The sequence below is a fragment of the Lonchura striata genome, chromosome 18 (genome assembly GCF_046129695.1).
Source record: "Lonchura striata isolate bLonStr1 chromosome 18, bLonStr1.mat, whole genome shotgun sequence".
NCBI lineage: Eukaryota > Metazoa > Chordata > Aves > Passeriformes > Estrildidae > Lonchura > Lonchura striata.
The window spans coordinates 10108578-10124319 of record NC_134620.1 but is presented as its reverse complement, the minus strand read 5'-3'; the positions used below and the strand labels follow the sequence as shown (position 1 = coordinate 10124319).

The following is a 15742-nucleotide window of genomic DNA, read 5'->3' as shown; positions in this document are numbered from 1 at the left end:
GGCCACTGTCAAACACATCCCTTTTTAGCCATGTTTACAGTACCTCACCTCTCCATGTCTTCAGGTTTCCCTTCCACCCTTCTGACCTTACATGCTCTGTTGTGTAACTCAGCCTCTTACCTTCCTGCAGGTACATCACAGCCTGTGAGTAATTCTGTAAAGCATGATGAGTCCTCCCCAGGCTGCTGTAAGACACGGTTTTGGCTACGAGGTCGTTCATTTGCGCTGCAATGCTGAGGTGCTGCTCCTGATAAACCACTGCCCTCTCGTAGGTGCCCAGGGACTCGTAGGTAAGGCCCAGGTTGCCGTAGGCGCGGCCCTGGCCGGCGGGGTTGTTGGTCTCCTCAGCGATCTGCAGGTCCAGCTGGTGGTACTGCAGGGCGGTCTCGTACTCGCCCATCTGCTGGTACACCCCGCCCAGGCCACAGGCAGCGTCGCTCTCCAGGGCTCGGTCCTTCATCTCCCGGGCGATGTTCAGCTGCCGCTCCAGGCAGGAAATGGCTTGCTCGTAGTTGCCCAGCTGGCTGTGCAGGCTTCCCAGCTCCCCGTAAGCCTGGGCTTTGTTAAATGCCTCCCCCAGCTCGTGTGCCACTACAAGCCTCTTCTCAAAGCACACCAGAGCCTGCTGTAAACTTCCCATAGCCCTACAAGGGAAGAAAACAGCAGTGTTTATTTTGCTAATATTTCCTTGAGAGAAGGTGTTTTGCCATTTCCCCGGAGGCCAGCTCAAACCTTCTAGTCAGGGGTTTGTCCCCAGGAGACATCCCCAGCACTTTTGAATCAACCTCCTCCTCTCTGGGAAGTGTCATCAGCTTTGGAATTTGAGCTGTCAGCACAGTCTTCAGCATCCACAGGACTCCAACTCTGTCCTATGTCACATCACTGTGTGTGTGCCAAGGCCCTCAAACACACCCCAGCAGTACCACACTGCAAGGACTGTACTTGTACTTCACTGACATCAGAACACACATGCAGCTCCTTACCTGTGCCCACTGCCCAAGCCTCGGTAGGCCTTCGCCTGATCTTGCATACGGTTCAAGCTTTGAGCCACAGACAGGTACTGTTCATAATACTTTATAGCTTCCTCAAAATCTCCCAGAGCCTCATAACAATCTCCCAGGTTCCCATATGCTCGGCCCCGATCTAATACGGATTCGTTCCCACTGAGCTGCTGCAGCATGGCCAGCTGCTGCTCAAAGTAGCCAATGGCTTCCTCCATGACATTCATGTTCATCTTGGTAATGCCCATGTTACCGTAGACCTGGGCTTCGATGCTGGGGTCCTTCAACTTCTGCCCCAGCTCCAGCTGTTCTTCGTAGCACTTGAAGGCCATGGTGTACTTCCCAAGTGACATATACACTGCAGCAAGGTGACCATGTGCTCTGCATTCACCCGACATATCCCCCAGCTCTTGGTACACCTCCAGCTCCTGTGTATGGTAACCTAAAGCCTTGTCACACTTCTGTACCATCCTGTATGCAGAGCCCAGGGCTGCATAGGCATTGGCTTCCAGTCTCCTGTCTTTAACGTGATGGGCTAAGCTCAACTGCTGCTCATAAAATTTTATTGCACCATGTACATCTTTTTTACAGACAAAAATATCCCCCAAGTTCCCCAGAGCTCGGAATTTGGCCTGGGAATTGTTCAGAGACTGTGCCAGGGACAACAGGTATTTTTGACACTCCTCTGCTTTGCTGAAGTCCATCAAGGCTTTGAAGGCCAGGCCCAGGTTGCAATAGGCTTTGGCCTGGCTCAGCTTGTCATGAAGATCCTTTGCTAAGGCAAGATCCTGCTCGTAGTACTTAACAGCTTCCTCATAGTTCCCGAGGCAATAATGGGCATAGCCAAGGTTGTGGCAAACTTTCCCCTCGCCTTCCATGTCCTGCAGCTCAGGGGACAAGCGCAGGTACTGCTCATAGTACGGGGCCGCCTGCACGAACTCTCCTCGCGTGCAGTGGAAGTTGCCCAAGTTGCTGAGGGCTCGCGCTTCGCTCTGGATGTCGCGCAGCTCCCGGGCAATGTTGAGATGATTTTGGTAGTGCTGCAGAGCACGGTCATGGGCACCCAGCGCCTGATAAGCAACTGCCAAGTTCCCGTGTGTGGATGCCTGAGAAGCGCGGTCGTTGACCTCCATGGAGATCTGCAGCTCCTGCCGATGGTACTTGACAGCCTGGTCATACATGCCCAGGGCGTTGTAGGCGTTGCCCATGTTGCCGTAGGCCCGGCCCTGGGCCGCGTAATCGCTCAGCTCCTGCGCTATGGACAGGTGTGTCTTGTGCAGCCGCAGCGCGGTGTCATAGTCACCTTTCATCTGGTGAATGATTCCTGGAAAACAACAGAAACCAGCTCAACACACAGCGCCCTGTGCTAAACCTCTGCAGCACCCTGCACACCAGGACTGCCTGCAGCCCGGCCCCTTCCCTGCCTCCTCACAGCCCTTCTGAACAAACTGCCTCCGTGCTTCTAACAGGGAAAGCCCAGGGAAGGTTTAGGTTTCATGTTATACAAAAGCACCCATTCACTACAACAACCAGACATAGTCTGGCCTTATAAAATTGCTGTTTATTTCCACAAGTCATACCTGGTAGCTCCAGAGCTCAGACACAATGAGTGAGACAGCACTTGCAGATGCTTTTCAATTTCAGTTCAATCAGCTTGCATTTGTTAGGAGACATGGGAAGAGGAGCTCTGATTTTGCTGATGATACCACCTACACTCAATTAAACTCTGTGCTAATAATGCCTGTGGCTACTTTGCAAAGGTTTGGGAGCCACTGAAGGAGGCTCTCAAATGTTTTTTGACATTAATTGCATAAGCTTCAAGAGAAAATATCTGGCATCTTTGGGCAACATGATGAGCACATGAAAAGAAGTACAGAAGTTCTCTTGGAGCTGCAAAGAGGCAGCACTAAGAGACTTTAAATTGTGTTCTATTAATAATGTGAAATGTCTTCTCTCCATCACAGTGGCAACCCTTAAAAGCTGCAGAGGCTGGAAAGCCTGGTCTGCACATGAAGCCTGAGTGTTTGGAAATACCAGATGCTTTGCAAAGGTTGAGAACCTGAGACTTCTGGTTAAACTCCACATCTTGTGAAAGGCTGACAGCTTGTGCTTCATCCTCAGTCCATCACCTCCTGCTCACCTCGTCCCAGAGTTCAGATTATCTCCCTACAGAACACTGCAGCAGCTGGGCTCTGTTACAGTCTATGTCTGCCCTGCTTAACACTGGATCACACACTTCAGGGTGCCTTCCATCTGCATTAGGGAAATGCAACAGAAAATGTCTGTTGCTTCAGCAGAGAGGCCAACTCTAACATTCTGGCCTAGAAACACACATTTAGATACATTTTTTTGCCTGTCAGCATGGTTATTTTGATGAGGTTTTGTTTTGCATGTGGATTAGATGAAAGAGACAATTAAAACTTGACTTTTTGATTGGTACTGGATGCATTTTAAACACCAGTAATAGACTGTCTCAACAAGAACTGCATGTTCCCTTTCTCCAGTATAACTTAACTCTGACAGAGAAGACAAAAATTACAGCCAAATAACAGCTGAAACGTGAGACCCCGTGCTCAGACACTAGGAGAACTATTCTAACACAAAGTGTGGAGTGGCTGAGTCAGCATACCAACTGAAAGCTATATTTAGGCTATAATCCAACACTGAAAAACAGCCTCTGCTGCACCAGTCCATGTTTCACATCTCTGCTTCTCTCCAGGACTGGAGCCACAGGCTCCCCAAGACAAGGTCTCATGCTGGAGAAGAGTTGGGGAATGTAGTTTGTGCTTTGCTGTTCATACAAGGCCTCCTCTCCCAGCCCTCCTGCCTGCTGGGTGCTGTCACATTAACAGAAACCTTGTTCATGCTCACTGCTCTCTCATGCTAAGCTGCCCACAAGCATTTTTGCATCACAAACCCATTTTGCCCCACGGATCTGCCTCAATTTGTGTAAAGGAGGAGATTTGCAACACTAATTAAAAAGCTGTGATTGTTTTGTTTTCTGCAGATCCCCTTATCTTCTTCATTCAGCTCCTGAAGACTCAGCTACTAAGAGAAATTAAGTAATTCATCAAGCTCTTTTCAATTACCTGCTGTTGATAACATCAGAGCACAATTAGCATCTACAAATGAACCAAGTGCCAACTGCCAAGCAGAAACAGGAGCTGATTTACAGCGTGGGGCAGCCTGCAAGGGCTGGGATTCAGGGGCTGCCAACAAACACTTATTTTGATATCCCAGCACCAGCCCTGCTTTGCTGTTCCCAGCCAACTGAGAACACATCCCAAACAGCTGGAACATTGGCAGCACAACTGCCACAGCCATGGCAGAGATGGAAATGCATCCTTGTAACTCCCACATCTGGTGCTGTGAGGCAGCAGGAGAAATAGGCTTCACTTGAATGGAACTCAGTTTCTCCCAGCCTGCCAGCAGCATGCCAGTGCTGCTCCTTAGGAGAATGCAAGAGTCCTACACCCTGGTATTTCAGTAAGTGTATTTGGAAAACAAACTTAGTTAGGATTTGATCCACATCTCTCAGTTTACAAGGCACCAATGTATCGACAGATCCTGCTGACAAGCTCCCAGAGAAATGACCAGGTAACAAACCACATTGCTTCTTCCATTAGTGCAAGAATTACATTTATTCCTAATTCCTGAAGAGCTCCTCAAATGCATTTTATCTTTTCATTTCCCTTTTACTGTGAGTTTGTGCCTTCTAGTGTTTTTCAAAGGAATTTAATAATTGAACATGGAATACAGTACAGCAGCACACAATCTGCCAAGGGCCTGTTTAATTTATTAAGGCAGCCTGGTGAAACTGGGGTGACTAAGACAGCACACAGCAGATCTTGGGCATCCTGGCAGCAGCTCTGGTAGTCTCAGCATTCCATGACAAATTCTGCTCCATGTCAAGACCTTACCTAGATTGGAGGAGGCTCTGCCTTCAGCAGCTCGGTCCTGCAGGCTCTCAGCAATGTGCAACTGTTCTTCATGGTACTGCTTAGCCCTCTCCAGATCTTGCATACATCTAGCTGCATGGCCCAGGCCAGCGTAAGCTCGCATCTCAATGGCCTTCTCAGCCAGCTCCTGGGCCAACTCCAGCACGTAGTTGTGGTAGGACATGGCTTTGTCAAAGTTCCTGCGGTAGTGGTAAGCACTGCCCAGGTTGCTGTAGGCTCGAGCTTCCTCCCGCTTGTTCCCCAGCTCCTTGGCGATCTTCAGGTGCTGCTCATGGCACTGCACTGCGTTTTCAAAATCCCCCATGGCAATGTACACTGCTCCCATGTTGCCCAGCTCCCGTGCCTCGGAGAGCTCATCTTTGGACTGCTTGGCGAGGAGGACACACTGCTTGTGGCTAGCCAGTGCATTTGGGTAGTCCCCGATGGCCGTGTACACGTGGCCCAGACTGCTCAGAGCCGAGGATGCTGCCTGCAGGGGTAAGGGAGACAGTGTAAGTACAAGCATTCGTGGCAACAAGTCAGATGGCTCCAGCCCTAGAAATCAAAACCATGAGGGGCCATCCTGGCAAAAGAATGTAACAACCAACTAGAAAACCTGCTCTCTGCAGTTCTAAACAGCTCACGGCAGCTTCTGTGGAGGCAGAAGGAAGGGATGGGGCTGACTCAGGAGGACATGGGTTGGACTACCTCTTTTTTTGACATCTGTACCTGGCAGAGGGGAAGGACAGCACTGCAAAGACTATTGAGGACACAAAGAGAGTGATTGCTGCAGTTACCAACATGCTTCCATACCTCTGCTTCACCAAGCACACCATGCTCTAAAGAGCACAGCTCTCACTGTGAAGCATCAGGGTCCTGAGCTCCACACAACTTCGGGAATGCAGGAAAGACAACATTATTTCACTAGCTGGAGCCTCTGTCCCTTAGGCATATCTTACCTAAATATAGTGCTGTGAAAACCCAAGTTCCTACCACCAAGAAACAGCTGTATTTAATAAGAGAAATTATCTGAGAATCAGAGTCTTTTGCTCCCTGAATGTTCCAGGATGCAGACCTGCCTTCCACCTGGCAGAGCCAGAGCTCCCAAGCAGTCAGCAGGGCAAGGAGCCAAGGGCAGGGATGTGTTCCTTGCTGCCTCAGCAAGGCTGTACACTCCAGCGTGCTGACCCCGATTCCTCTGCAGTTCCTGCATGTGCATTTCCTTTGCTACCCAGCTGCTGTGACCCAGTTCCAAACCTCCCAAAAGAAGCTGTCAGGGTGAGGGCAGCAGCTGGCCAAGGGCTGCCACTCAGGGCTCCTGGGCAGTCCTGGCAGTGGCCCCAGCTTCTCCTCAGTGCAGGCCAGACCAGCTGCTGCTGCTGTGGCCACAGGCGGAGCTGGGACTGGGTCCTGCTCCATGTTGGTCTGACTGGCTGCACAATTGGGGTGGTCTGGCCCTGGACAGGCTCTTCAGCAGCACAGTGACAAAAATTCTTGGCTGACACAGTGAGGGAGAGTCTTAAGAAGGTTTGAGGGGCCTGTTTGGAGGCTGCTAGAAAACCAACAAAAAAATGGTTCCTCTGAATTTGTCTCCATTTTTATACAAATCTTCACGAAGCTTAGTATATACAGAGTACTGAGTCATTTGCAACCTAAGTAGGGAAGAAAAGGGAAAAAAAACAGATACATGCAGCCAGCTTCCACAGGCCCAGACCAAAGTACTGAGTGGGGCCCATTACAGGCCTCAAGATGCATCAGAGCTCCCTTCATCCTGATGGGAAGCAACGTGCCCACTGCTGTGGAACAAGGCAGCAGCACCCCCTGGGCTGAGTAAAGCCCAGTACAATGCTGTGAGAACTGATCCAGCCTGGAAGTTCAGAAATTCTGGAACACTGGCCACCACCAGCAACAGAACTTCTGTTATTGCTGGGAAGAGAATAGAAATGTCTTTCTGGAAAACAAGGAGTCAGTGAAATCTGGTGTCTCCTGGGGCTGCTAAAATAAAAAAAAAGTGGACATCCATGCGTGCAGATTGCTGAGAAGATGAGCTCTGGCCAAGAGCCATCAGGCAGAGACTCAGATGATGTTAATGGGCTATGGCTGAGGAAAAGAGGCATAAATGGAAAGCAGCAGATCTCAGATTGTGCACAAGAGAAACTTGACAGAAGCAGGAACTGTGTATCCCGCACATGGGAAGAAATCTTTCGGATGTCTCCTAGAATGGGAAGCAGATGATAGGAATTGAAATTTGTGAGGCTGGAAATGTTTATTCTTAGGGCTCCTAATCCCTTAGCCTAAAAGCATGCCCAGGCTTACAGTAAAGACCTAGAATGAAGGGTACAAGTTTGGCAACCATTCTCAGAGCATGCAAAAACACTTGGCTGACATGCCTGAGTGCCCAGGGCTGGATTATCTAAACCAGGATGTGGCAGGAGGACTAGTGAAGCAGAAATAAAAATAAGTTGGAGACAAAAAGAGAAATAGAAAATAAAGGGTGAAGAACTGATGAAAAATAGCACGACCTCATTACAAAGCTGAGGCTGTTTTGTTTTTTTCTGGCTCACCCAGACAGACAAGGCAGGAAGGCCACCTCTACCCTCTGATGTGTCCTTCATTCCAATGGTCCTCATGCTTTATTCTGTACCAACTTCCACTGTTGCCTGGTCTGAGAGCAGCACTTCTCAATCCTCTGGGAGTCAGCGTGAGGACAGCCTGTGGCACTCCTGGCTTCCCCAGGCTGGGGCTGATTTGTGCAGCAGCCATCCTCCAGCAAGACAACCATCAGTGCTCGATTTGCTCTGGGGGCAGTAAGGGGAGCTTGCCCTTACAGCAGTGTTTAGGAACAATCCGGTGATAACATCTGCTGGGTGACTCCAGTGACTCACTTCAAGGGTTTAGGAACAGGATTCCAGAAGGTAAATTCATGACTGTGCATTTAATAAAATCCTCCATATTACAAGATCCACCAGGAACCCCAAGTGGCTCAGCCCCAAGAGGGATGGGGTGTTCCCTCCTCACTGGCAGAAGAGCCCTGTTGTGGCAGGGAGAGCACACGTGGCAAACAGACTCCATCTCTGCTAGCACACACCTCTGCTTGGTAGCAGGGTGATGTGAGACTGCAGCTCCACACCACAGGGGGCTTGCAACAGCAAACAAAGAAAATCAATGTTTTATGTATCTGACAAAGACAAATTTTACAGTGGGGGTTGCTTACACCTCCAATTAAGCAATTTATCACTTTAATAGAAAGCAGATTCTTCTGCCATTGAGCTGAGGCACAGAAGGGAGTTCTGAAAAACGTTCCTAAGTGCTCTCTTTCTCTCAGAAGCAACAGCCAGCTCAGGTTTTTCAGCTAAGTAAGGCAGAGCCTGATGCTAAGCAAATGTGCATCACAGAATGGCACCTGGAAATTCGGAGAGATGCATTCCTTAGGTATTTCACCCTTGTCAGAGAATGGTCACTCCCCAGTCATGTTACATTTAAACAAGTCTTCACCTGTCTGCACGGCCTACTTAAGTAAAAACACTATAATCATCCTAAAATGGACAAGGTAATGGAAAATATTCTGCCTAGTATCTCACTGTAAGGTACCCTTAATCCCTGAACACAGACACTAATTAAGACTGATCAGAGATGGAGCATGCTGCTTCTTTCAACTTCCCTTCTCCCTCTGGGCACAGAGTAACAGCAGCTTGATCCTACAGATGTAGTGTACCCAGCAGATTACCATGTATATTCACCACAGCTGTACTGGGGGCAGGCAGTAGCACCTCTGAAAGGCAGTGTACCTCCTCATCTGCACCCCACCACCCCTCACCTGCATGTCCTTGCTCTTGAAGGCAAGCAAAGCTGTGATGGTTCATTCTCTGAGGGGAGCAGATTGTTCCAGAACAGACACACATGCAGAGCTCTGAAAGCACAGGCTGAGGGCTGTGGGTGTCACCACACACAGTAAAATCTCACTGTGCCCCTCGCTGCTGGAACTGCTCCAGGTAGGAAGGGCTCAGGATAACTGACACCAGGGACACATCCCAGCTCTTTCTCTACAGGAGCTGTTTGTTTTACAGGTAAGGACCAAATAACTGCTGTGTACACAAACAGGACAGCACTGTGATGGGGGTAGTTCCAGGACCTCCTAAAATGATAATTTGTTGTAAATTGCACTTTATCTCCACTACTATTAAGCCCCTTCATCATTTCCTCAGAATCCACAGGTATGCCTCAGTCCAGCTTGGACAATGCCTGATTTATGCAGTAAGACAAGTCTCACATCCAAACAGAGCAGGTGCCCCATCAAAATTAAAACTTGTCCTTCTCTCCTCTCTTCGAGGTGAGGCTGATGTGTCAGTACCACATCTAGCTTTTTCCTTTGTGTGCCATCCTTTTGAAAACGGGAAAGGAAGCAGGAGGCAATATCCTCCCCTCTTATACATGAGCATACACAGAAAGAAGGAATGGATTTGCTTTTAGGCAATTATTTCTTGTGGCAAAATATACTGAAATCAATATCCCAAACAATCAATATCCTTCTTTATTTGTAGAAGGTCTCAGTCTTTAATAAAGAAGCTACCAAAGAGAAAACTCCAAAAAAGACAAAGCCATGGAACAGAAGCACTAATATCTGAAAGCTTGAAAGGAGCTTTGTACTTACTAACTGAAAGAGAACAACCAAGAATTAATGACACAATAGAAAGACTCAAAATACACAGCATTAAGAGATGGTCCTGGCCCCCACTTGATTAATGGGTAAAATTCACAGAGCTGCTGCTCATGATAGAGCCTGCTGTGGACTGTGCTGACAATCTGCTCCCAGCCCTCTCTGTTCTTACTTGCTCAGGAAATTGTTAATGTTTCAGAGGACTTCTCATTCTCCCTATTCCATGGCAAAAGTATCACATGAAGTTATGAATCCAGACAAACCTAAGCAGCACTGGGGGTTTGACTGCCAGACCCTTCACAGTCACTCCTCTTCAAGGGGAATGCTGACTTTCAGCTGCTCATTTGGAGATGAAAATAATGCTGCTCCATTCCACTGACTCCATCTCCTCCATTATCATTTGGGAGCAAGGTGTGTAGTTCTGCCTACAACACTTGTAAAAGTAAACCTGAGCTACACCCTCTTAACAGAATCGTTTTGCAAATAGTCTAGACCAAGTTAGCAGGGTTTTGCTGGAAAGCTGAAGCAACAACTATTTAATTCCATTTTTTAGGAGTAAATCTGCCTGTCATTCATACTGAGCAGGCTGCTCATGTTCACTGTGGGAACTGGTGCAGCACCCCTCACCCTGTGGGACCTGGGGGAGTGGGCTGCCTTGCTGGGTGGGCTCTGCAAAGCTCCACTCATTCTGCAATGAAATCACACATAAAACACCAGCCTAAGAACACTGAGCAGGAGATCTCATCATCCAGCCTACACATCAACTAGGGTTGATCTATCTTTACCCAAGCAGCCCAAATTTGGTCACTTTCTGGACATAATCTGAAAGGCTCCTGTGTGCAATCACTGTAGGGAGAATGGCTGACTTGACATTTTTAGTGGTGATGTAAGTATTCCTCATTTAAAACCACAAGCTTCTCCAACGTGGTGACCCTGAGGAGTGACTCAGACCCTGGTCAAAGTCAGTCAGGAAAAATAAGCCAGCAAGTCACAAACTTGCATCTAACAAGTTCAGAGCAGACAAAGAAACATCAGCTCCTACAGCAGTGTGCTGCTGTGCCAACCCTTGTCACTCTTGTTCTTAGGCTGGACATCCCCTCACTGCAAACTCAATACAGAGGAGAAAAGCCCTGGCTGAGGTGGGCCTCCTGAAAACCCAGAGAGTGCTACAGCTGCAGCTCTTGCATGAGTTTTCTGCTTCATTTCTTTTACTGCAGCCAGGTCCAGGCCTTAGCAGCGTGCTGAGCTTTGCAGACACTGTGAAAGTAAAACCAGAAGACTGCATTTCCTTCAGCTAAAATCCATGTGCTGTGGAGGTCAAATGGGGACATTTAAAGGAGATCCTCAGGAAGTATTACATTTCCCTCTTGAGTCACAAGTCCAAACAAAACAAAGCATATGGCCTTTTAGTGCATTCCCAAATTTCCTGCACCAGTCAGATTTTTCTTCCTTCTGCTTAATCCTATCATTTTTGAACCAGACAAACCTGTATGAATCCTGTCAAGCTGACTCTAAAATAACCTGCTAAAGACAGAAAGAGTAAGGCAAAGAATTTATACTCTCAGATATAAATCCAAATGCTGAAGGTCAGGCACTAAGGCTCATTCACATCACTGAACTCATCCTTTGAGGCACGCAGGTGATTCAGTCTGAGCTGTAATGCAGCACTAGTGGACCCACAATTACAAATAAACTCCAATGGTAAGTGTTCTCCCAGCAGCTGGCACTCATTTTTCCTCCAGGGCACAAGGCAGTCTGCCCTGGATCCCTAATAAAGCAACACTGCTGTCTGCACTGAGAGGCTGGAATAATTTCCTCATCACAGCCTGTCTCTGACATCTTAGTCTATGTTTCCAGGCATGACAAACAGCTTTAGCCTGAAGACTCTTTCCAGTTCTCATTTGCAAGGTATTTATATCCTGTCCTCATTTTCCAGATTGTTTGCAAATACAACAAAACAACTGTGGTCGTAAGATTTTCAGATTTTTCCTTTCTGAAAAGTGTGGCAGCCCCAGGGCCAGACCACCTCTTTGCATGGCTGAGTGCCACACACATGCCACAGGCAGGGACACTGCCATGGGCTCCCTCATGCTGCAGCTCATGAATGGATGGGATTCTCCACACTCCATCCAAGACTGCTGGTAAGGAGCACATTCTCTATGAGACTTAACTGAGAAGAACAGAAAAAACCTCATTCTGCTGCCCCAAACAAAAATTTAGACAAGTTCAGGGAGAAGGCTGAATCCATGCAGCCCTGCTATTGACTGAAGATGTGGCTTTACACAAAAAGCAAGGCTGGAGGGACACCTGGAAAACATTTCCCCTTCCCCTCAGGAAAGGGCAGAAAACCTTGGCTTTACAGAATTTACAGATTTCATTAGAAAGGAATGATCTATCTTTCCTTCTGCATCTCCTTCTGGAAACAAGAAGGTGAAATTTGATCTTTGATTTGCACAGCCTGAAGCGAGGAGCTGCAGTTTACCAAATGTGGGAGCTTCATACTGAGTTTCATTGCTTTGAAGGGGACTGGGAAAAACTACCAAAAACTACAAACCTAAATAACTACCAGCGGCTGAGCTGCTCACAAAGTATGTTCAGACAGTTGCAGTATGTCCAAATTCTCAACAGAATCCAACCAAATATTAAATCTGCCCCAGGAGCCATACTCCCTAATACTCCTCCAGGGATGCACAGTGGTTGGTGACCCCTCCCAGCCATGGCTCCAGGTATGTCCAGCTCCATGGCAATGCCCTCTGTAGCAGGAAGCAGAGCACCCAGCTGGATTCTGGAGTCTCCTGGGCTGCAAGCCCATGATTTCTCTTTCCAGTGGAAATTTCTGCATTCTGGTATTTCCCCTGCCACACAAGAACCCTCATAGATATGCCATAAAAAGGTGACACAGAAAACCCACCAAAGCCTGCTAAATAAACATCTTTATTCTGTGCTACTTAACTACCCAGTTCTAATTATCATCTTCATCATCCCCATTTCCTGCAAACAGTCAGCCTTTCTGAACAAAATTTGCTGAAGCTGCAATTATGAACTCTGCCTTACATTTGCAATCATTTTAAAAAGCATCTTGAGACAGCAAAACCTGGCTCATCAAGTTACTGAGCACACCCACCTGCTGCAGAGAATTCCCAAAGCCACAGATGCTCATGGAGATGTCCAGGGCAGCAGCCAGAGGTTGATACAAAGGGTCAGTTACAAGAGGGCACTGAGCCCCAGCAGTTCTGCACTTTTTCCTTCTACAAATAGCTGCTTCCAGAGGGAGGTGGGGGGAAATCCCTTCAAAACCAGGCCAGGAGTGATCACTGCAAGCTGTTGGTCATCATGTCAAACCAGGGGAAGACAGTACTGACACAGTCCATCAGCTCTTTGCCCTTCCCTCAGCCACACCCTAGAGAAAAGGGCACCAGAAAGTGCCCAGCTGCAACTTCATCCCAGCCCTTGGGAGAATTCAGGGCTGCAGACAATCCTCCTTCTCACCCAACACTTCTGTTCACTCCTGCATGGTGAAGAGAGCTGCTGCACCCTGAGGAAAGGCTCAGTTCAGCTCAAAGCATGCCTGCCAGCCAGCACAGAGGGGCTGCCAGCACCCAGTGGCTTTCTGGCAGCAGCATCCTTCCCAAGAGCTCCATGCTGGCAGCACAAGCACTCATTTCATGATGGTTGGTTTATGATCTTGCCATGCTGCCCTGCTATTTCTGAACAGCGGGGCTGTAATCGAAGGCGTCTGAGGGCCCAGGAGAGAAGGGAGCTATTAGACAGAGTTCCTGTGGTGTCCATGGCCTCTGCATGGCAGGATTCAACACAGCCTTTGTGAGGGTTTGGACACTGGACCTAAGAAGGAACTCCACAGCTTTCCATTTCTGCTTGTCAGCCACTCACCCCTCCAAAACTCAAGTGTTAACTTCTCTAAATGAAATGCTCTGGAAGGAACACAGGGCCTTCAGAATGGTCATCAAAAAGGGCCACCACAATCTGTCCCAAGAAATCACACAGCACTGGATCTACACTGGCACTCTGGCCTTACAGAATTCCTAATACAAGATAGTTCTGGACACCTGAGGAGCAGCTAGCAATGAAAAGGGATACAGGAGAGTAGTGTTATAGGCATCAAAAGCTTTCAAATTTACATTTTGATTCCATTCTTTCCTCTGATCCTGGCATAGCTCATCAGCTGCATAATCCTCGTCTAAATCACAGCTTGTGATGTGGCATCAACACTCCCTACCTACATGAGTTACCTGATGGTTTCCAGAAAATTAGGCTACCTGGTGTTAAAACCAAAGCAATTAATTCAGAAATAGAGTATAGACATAACATTCAGCACCTGCATTATGGGCTGGTGTAACTGCAGCCCTTAGACCACTCTGAGGAGAGGAGAAACAGGCTGCAAGCTTCTGCTGCTTATCACAGCCAGCTTTTGTGACAAGAAAAAGACATCAAGCTAAAATAATGTGATGCAGTCTTCCCTGCTAACATCATCTGCCACTCCTCCTCTGGCACAATCCAGTACCTTGGCTGCTGTTTTGGGGAACCTCTCTTTGTACAACTCCCAGAACTTTCTGAGCACCGAGCAGAGACTGGAAAAAGAGCAGCAGCTCGAGTTATCAGAATGGGATTTCCTTGGCACATGAACTGTTGGACAGTAGTGCTGACATTTCAGTCACAGAGAGCATGGAATATGTCACAAGAACATGAGGCTGCTGCTGCTCTAGGACAGGGCTGCAACTCTTTATCCATCTTTATCAATCAGCAAGGAAGTAAAGACTACATTTCACTCCACTGCAGCCAGGTCTGCTCAGTGTAGACCTTCTTATTCCTGCCCAGTGCCCTGCACAGGCAGCAGCTCCTTCCTGCAGGACAGGAGTGGGTGAACTCCAACAGCCTGCATCTGGCTCTGAATGAGTGAGGAAAAGACAAGACCAGAGGCCCCACCAGCCCAGAAAAGTTTTATTTTCCACCTCGGCACAAATTGTGTGGGTCTTAGTTGGAGCTGGTGCCAAAAGAGATGCCCAAAGATCAGCTCCTGAGGGGCACGCAGGCACTGAGCCAGGGTCCTGCAGCCCCCTGCCCATGTGTGCCCTCTGAGTTCAGATGGGCTGTGAGTACCCTCCTCATTCAGGATGGGATGGTTACTCTTTGTACTGCTGCCATGGGGCTACACAATGAGTGATGCCTACCCTGCCACCAGTGACATGGCTGAAGCAGGGACAGGAATAGCCACAGAAGCAGCTCAGTTGAATTTCTTGACCAGCGACTGAAGCTGGTCAAAAACTCCAACCCATTCCTCACCTGAGATATCTGTTTCATGGTGCCCTTCACAGCATCTCACTAAGAATCAGTCTTCTCCCTCACCTGCACAGACCAAACTCACACTTGTGTTCAATCCCCCAAATTCCCTCTTAGAGACACTACAGGTATGCCAAATCCCAGCAACACCTGCCCCATGCTCTCTCTGGACACAAGACCAGCAAAACAGCTCAAACTTCTCCCCACACTGACTGAAAGAGCAAATGGCCTGCCTGGACACATAGCCTGTGTTTGTAACAGGAGCTGCACAGACTCCCTGTGCCAAGGAAGAAAAACATGTAAAATCTTGAGTCTCTGTGAGCAGCTGAGATGTTTTCCTGCTCAGCTGACAGCTCCCCTTCTCCAGGTCTGCATGGAGGAGGACACACCTGAATGCTCCAAACAGACCCTCTCTGCAACTTCCCTTTCCATTTCTGGGCAGCACTACCCAGCAAACACTTGTTCCAGCAGCCTCAGAACCTGACAGCCCCTCCAAAGACAGCAGTATCCCATACAAAGGAGCACTTTCTACCTTTTCTGCCAATTCTCCGTACAGTCAGGGGTAAAACAATTACCTCATTACAGTCACACACCAAATTCCCTTCTGCTGGAATTCACATCAGCCCTACTGCAACTTTATAACATTTGCATTATAAAAATGTCTGCAAAGGAGGCCAAGAAAAACAGCTTTTTGTTCAGAGGAAGCTCTGTGGTCAAGATGATGTCATCAGAAAGCGCCAAATTAATTTCCTGTGGTTACATCCTACAGGAAATCCAAGAAGCTCAGCTTTCTTGCTAAACCAAGTAGTCATTTGTTGTCAATAACTGTTAATTATGTACCCAGATGT

At 48.1% G+C, this 15742-nt stretch overlaps 1 protein-coding gene across 2 annotated transcripts in view; it reads right to left on the bottom strand.

The window, feature by feature from the left end:
• TTC28 (tetratricopeptide repeat domain 28) overlaps positions 1-15742 on the bottom strand; it is a 78806-nt gene that overhangs the window by 27262 nt on the left and 35802 nt on the right. For both annotated transcript variants that reach the window (XM_021544728.2, XM_077787206.1), the window contains exons 5-7: positions 4922-5429; positions 984-2325; positions 121-644 (exon numbers count right to left, since the gene is read on the bottom strand). In XM_021544728.2, the coding sequence (XP_021400403.1) occupies positions 121-644; positions 984-2325; positions 4922-5429 (2374 nt within the window). The remainder of the gene's footprint in view (positions 1-120; positions 645-983; positions 2326-4921; positions 5430-15742) is intronic.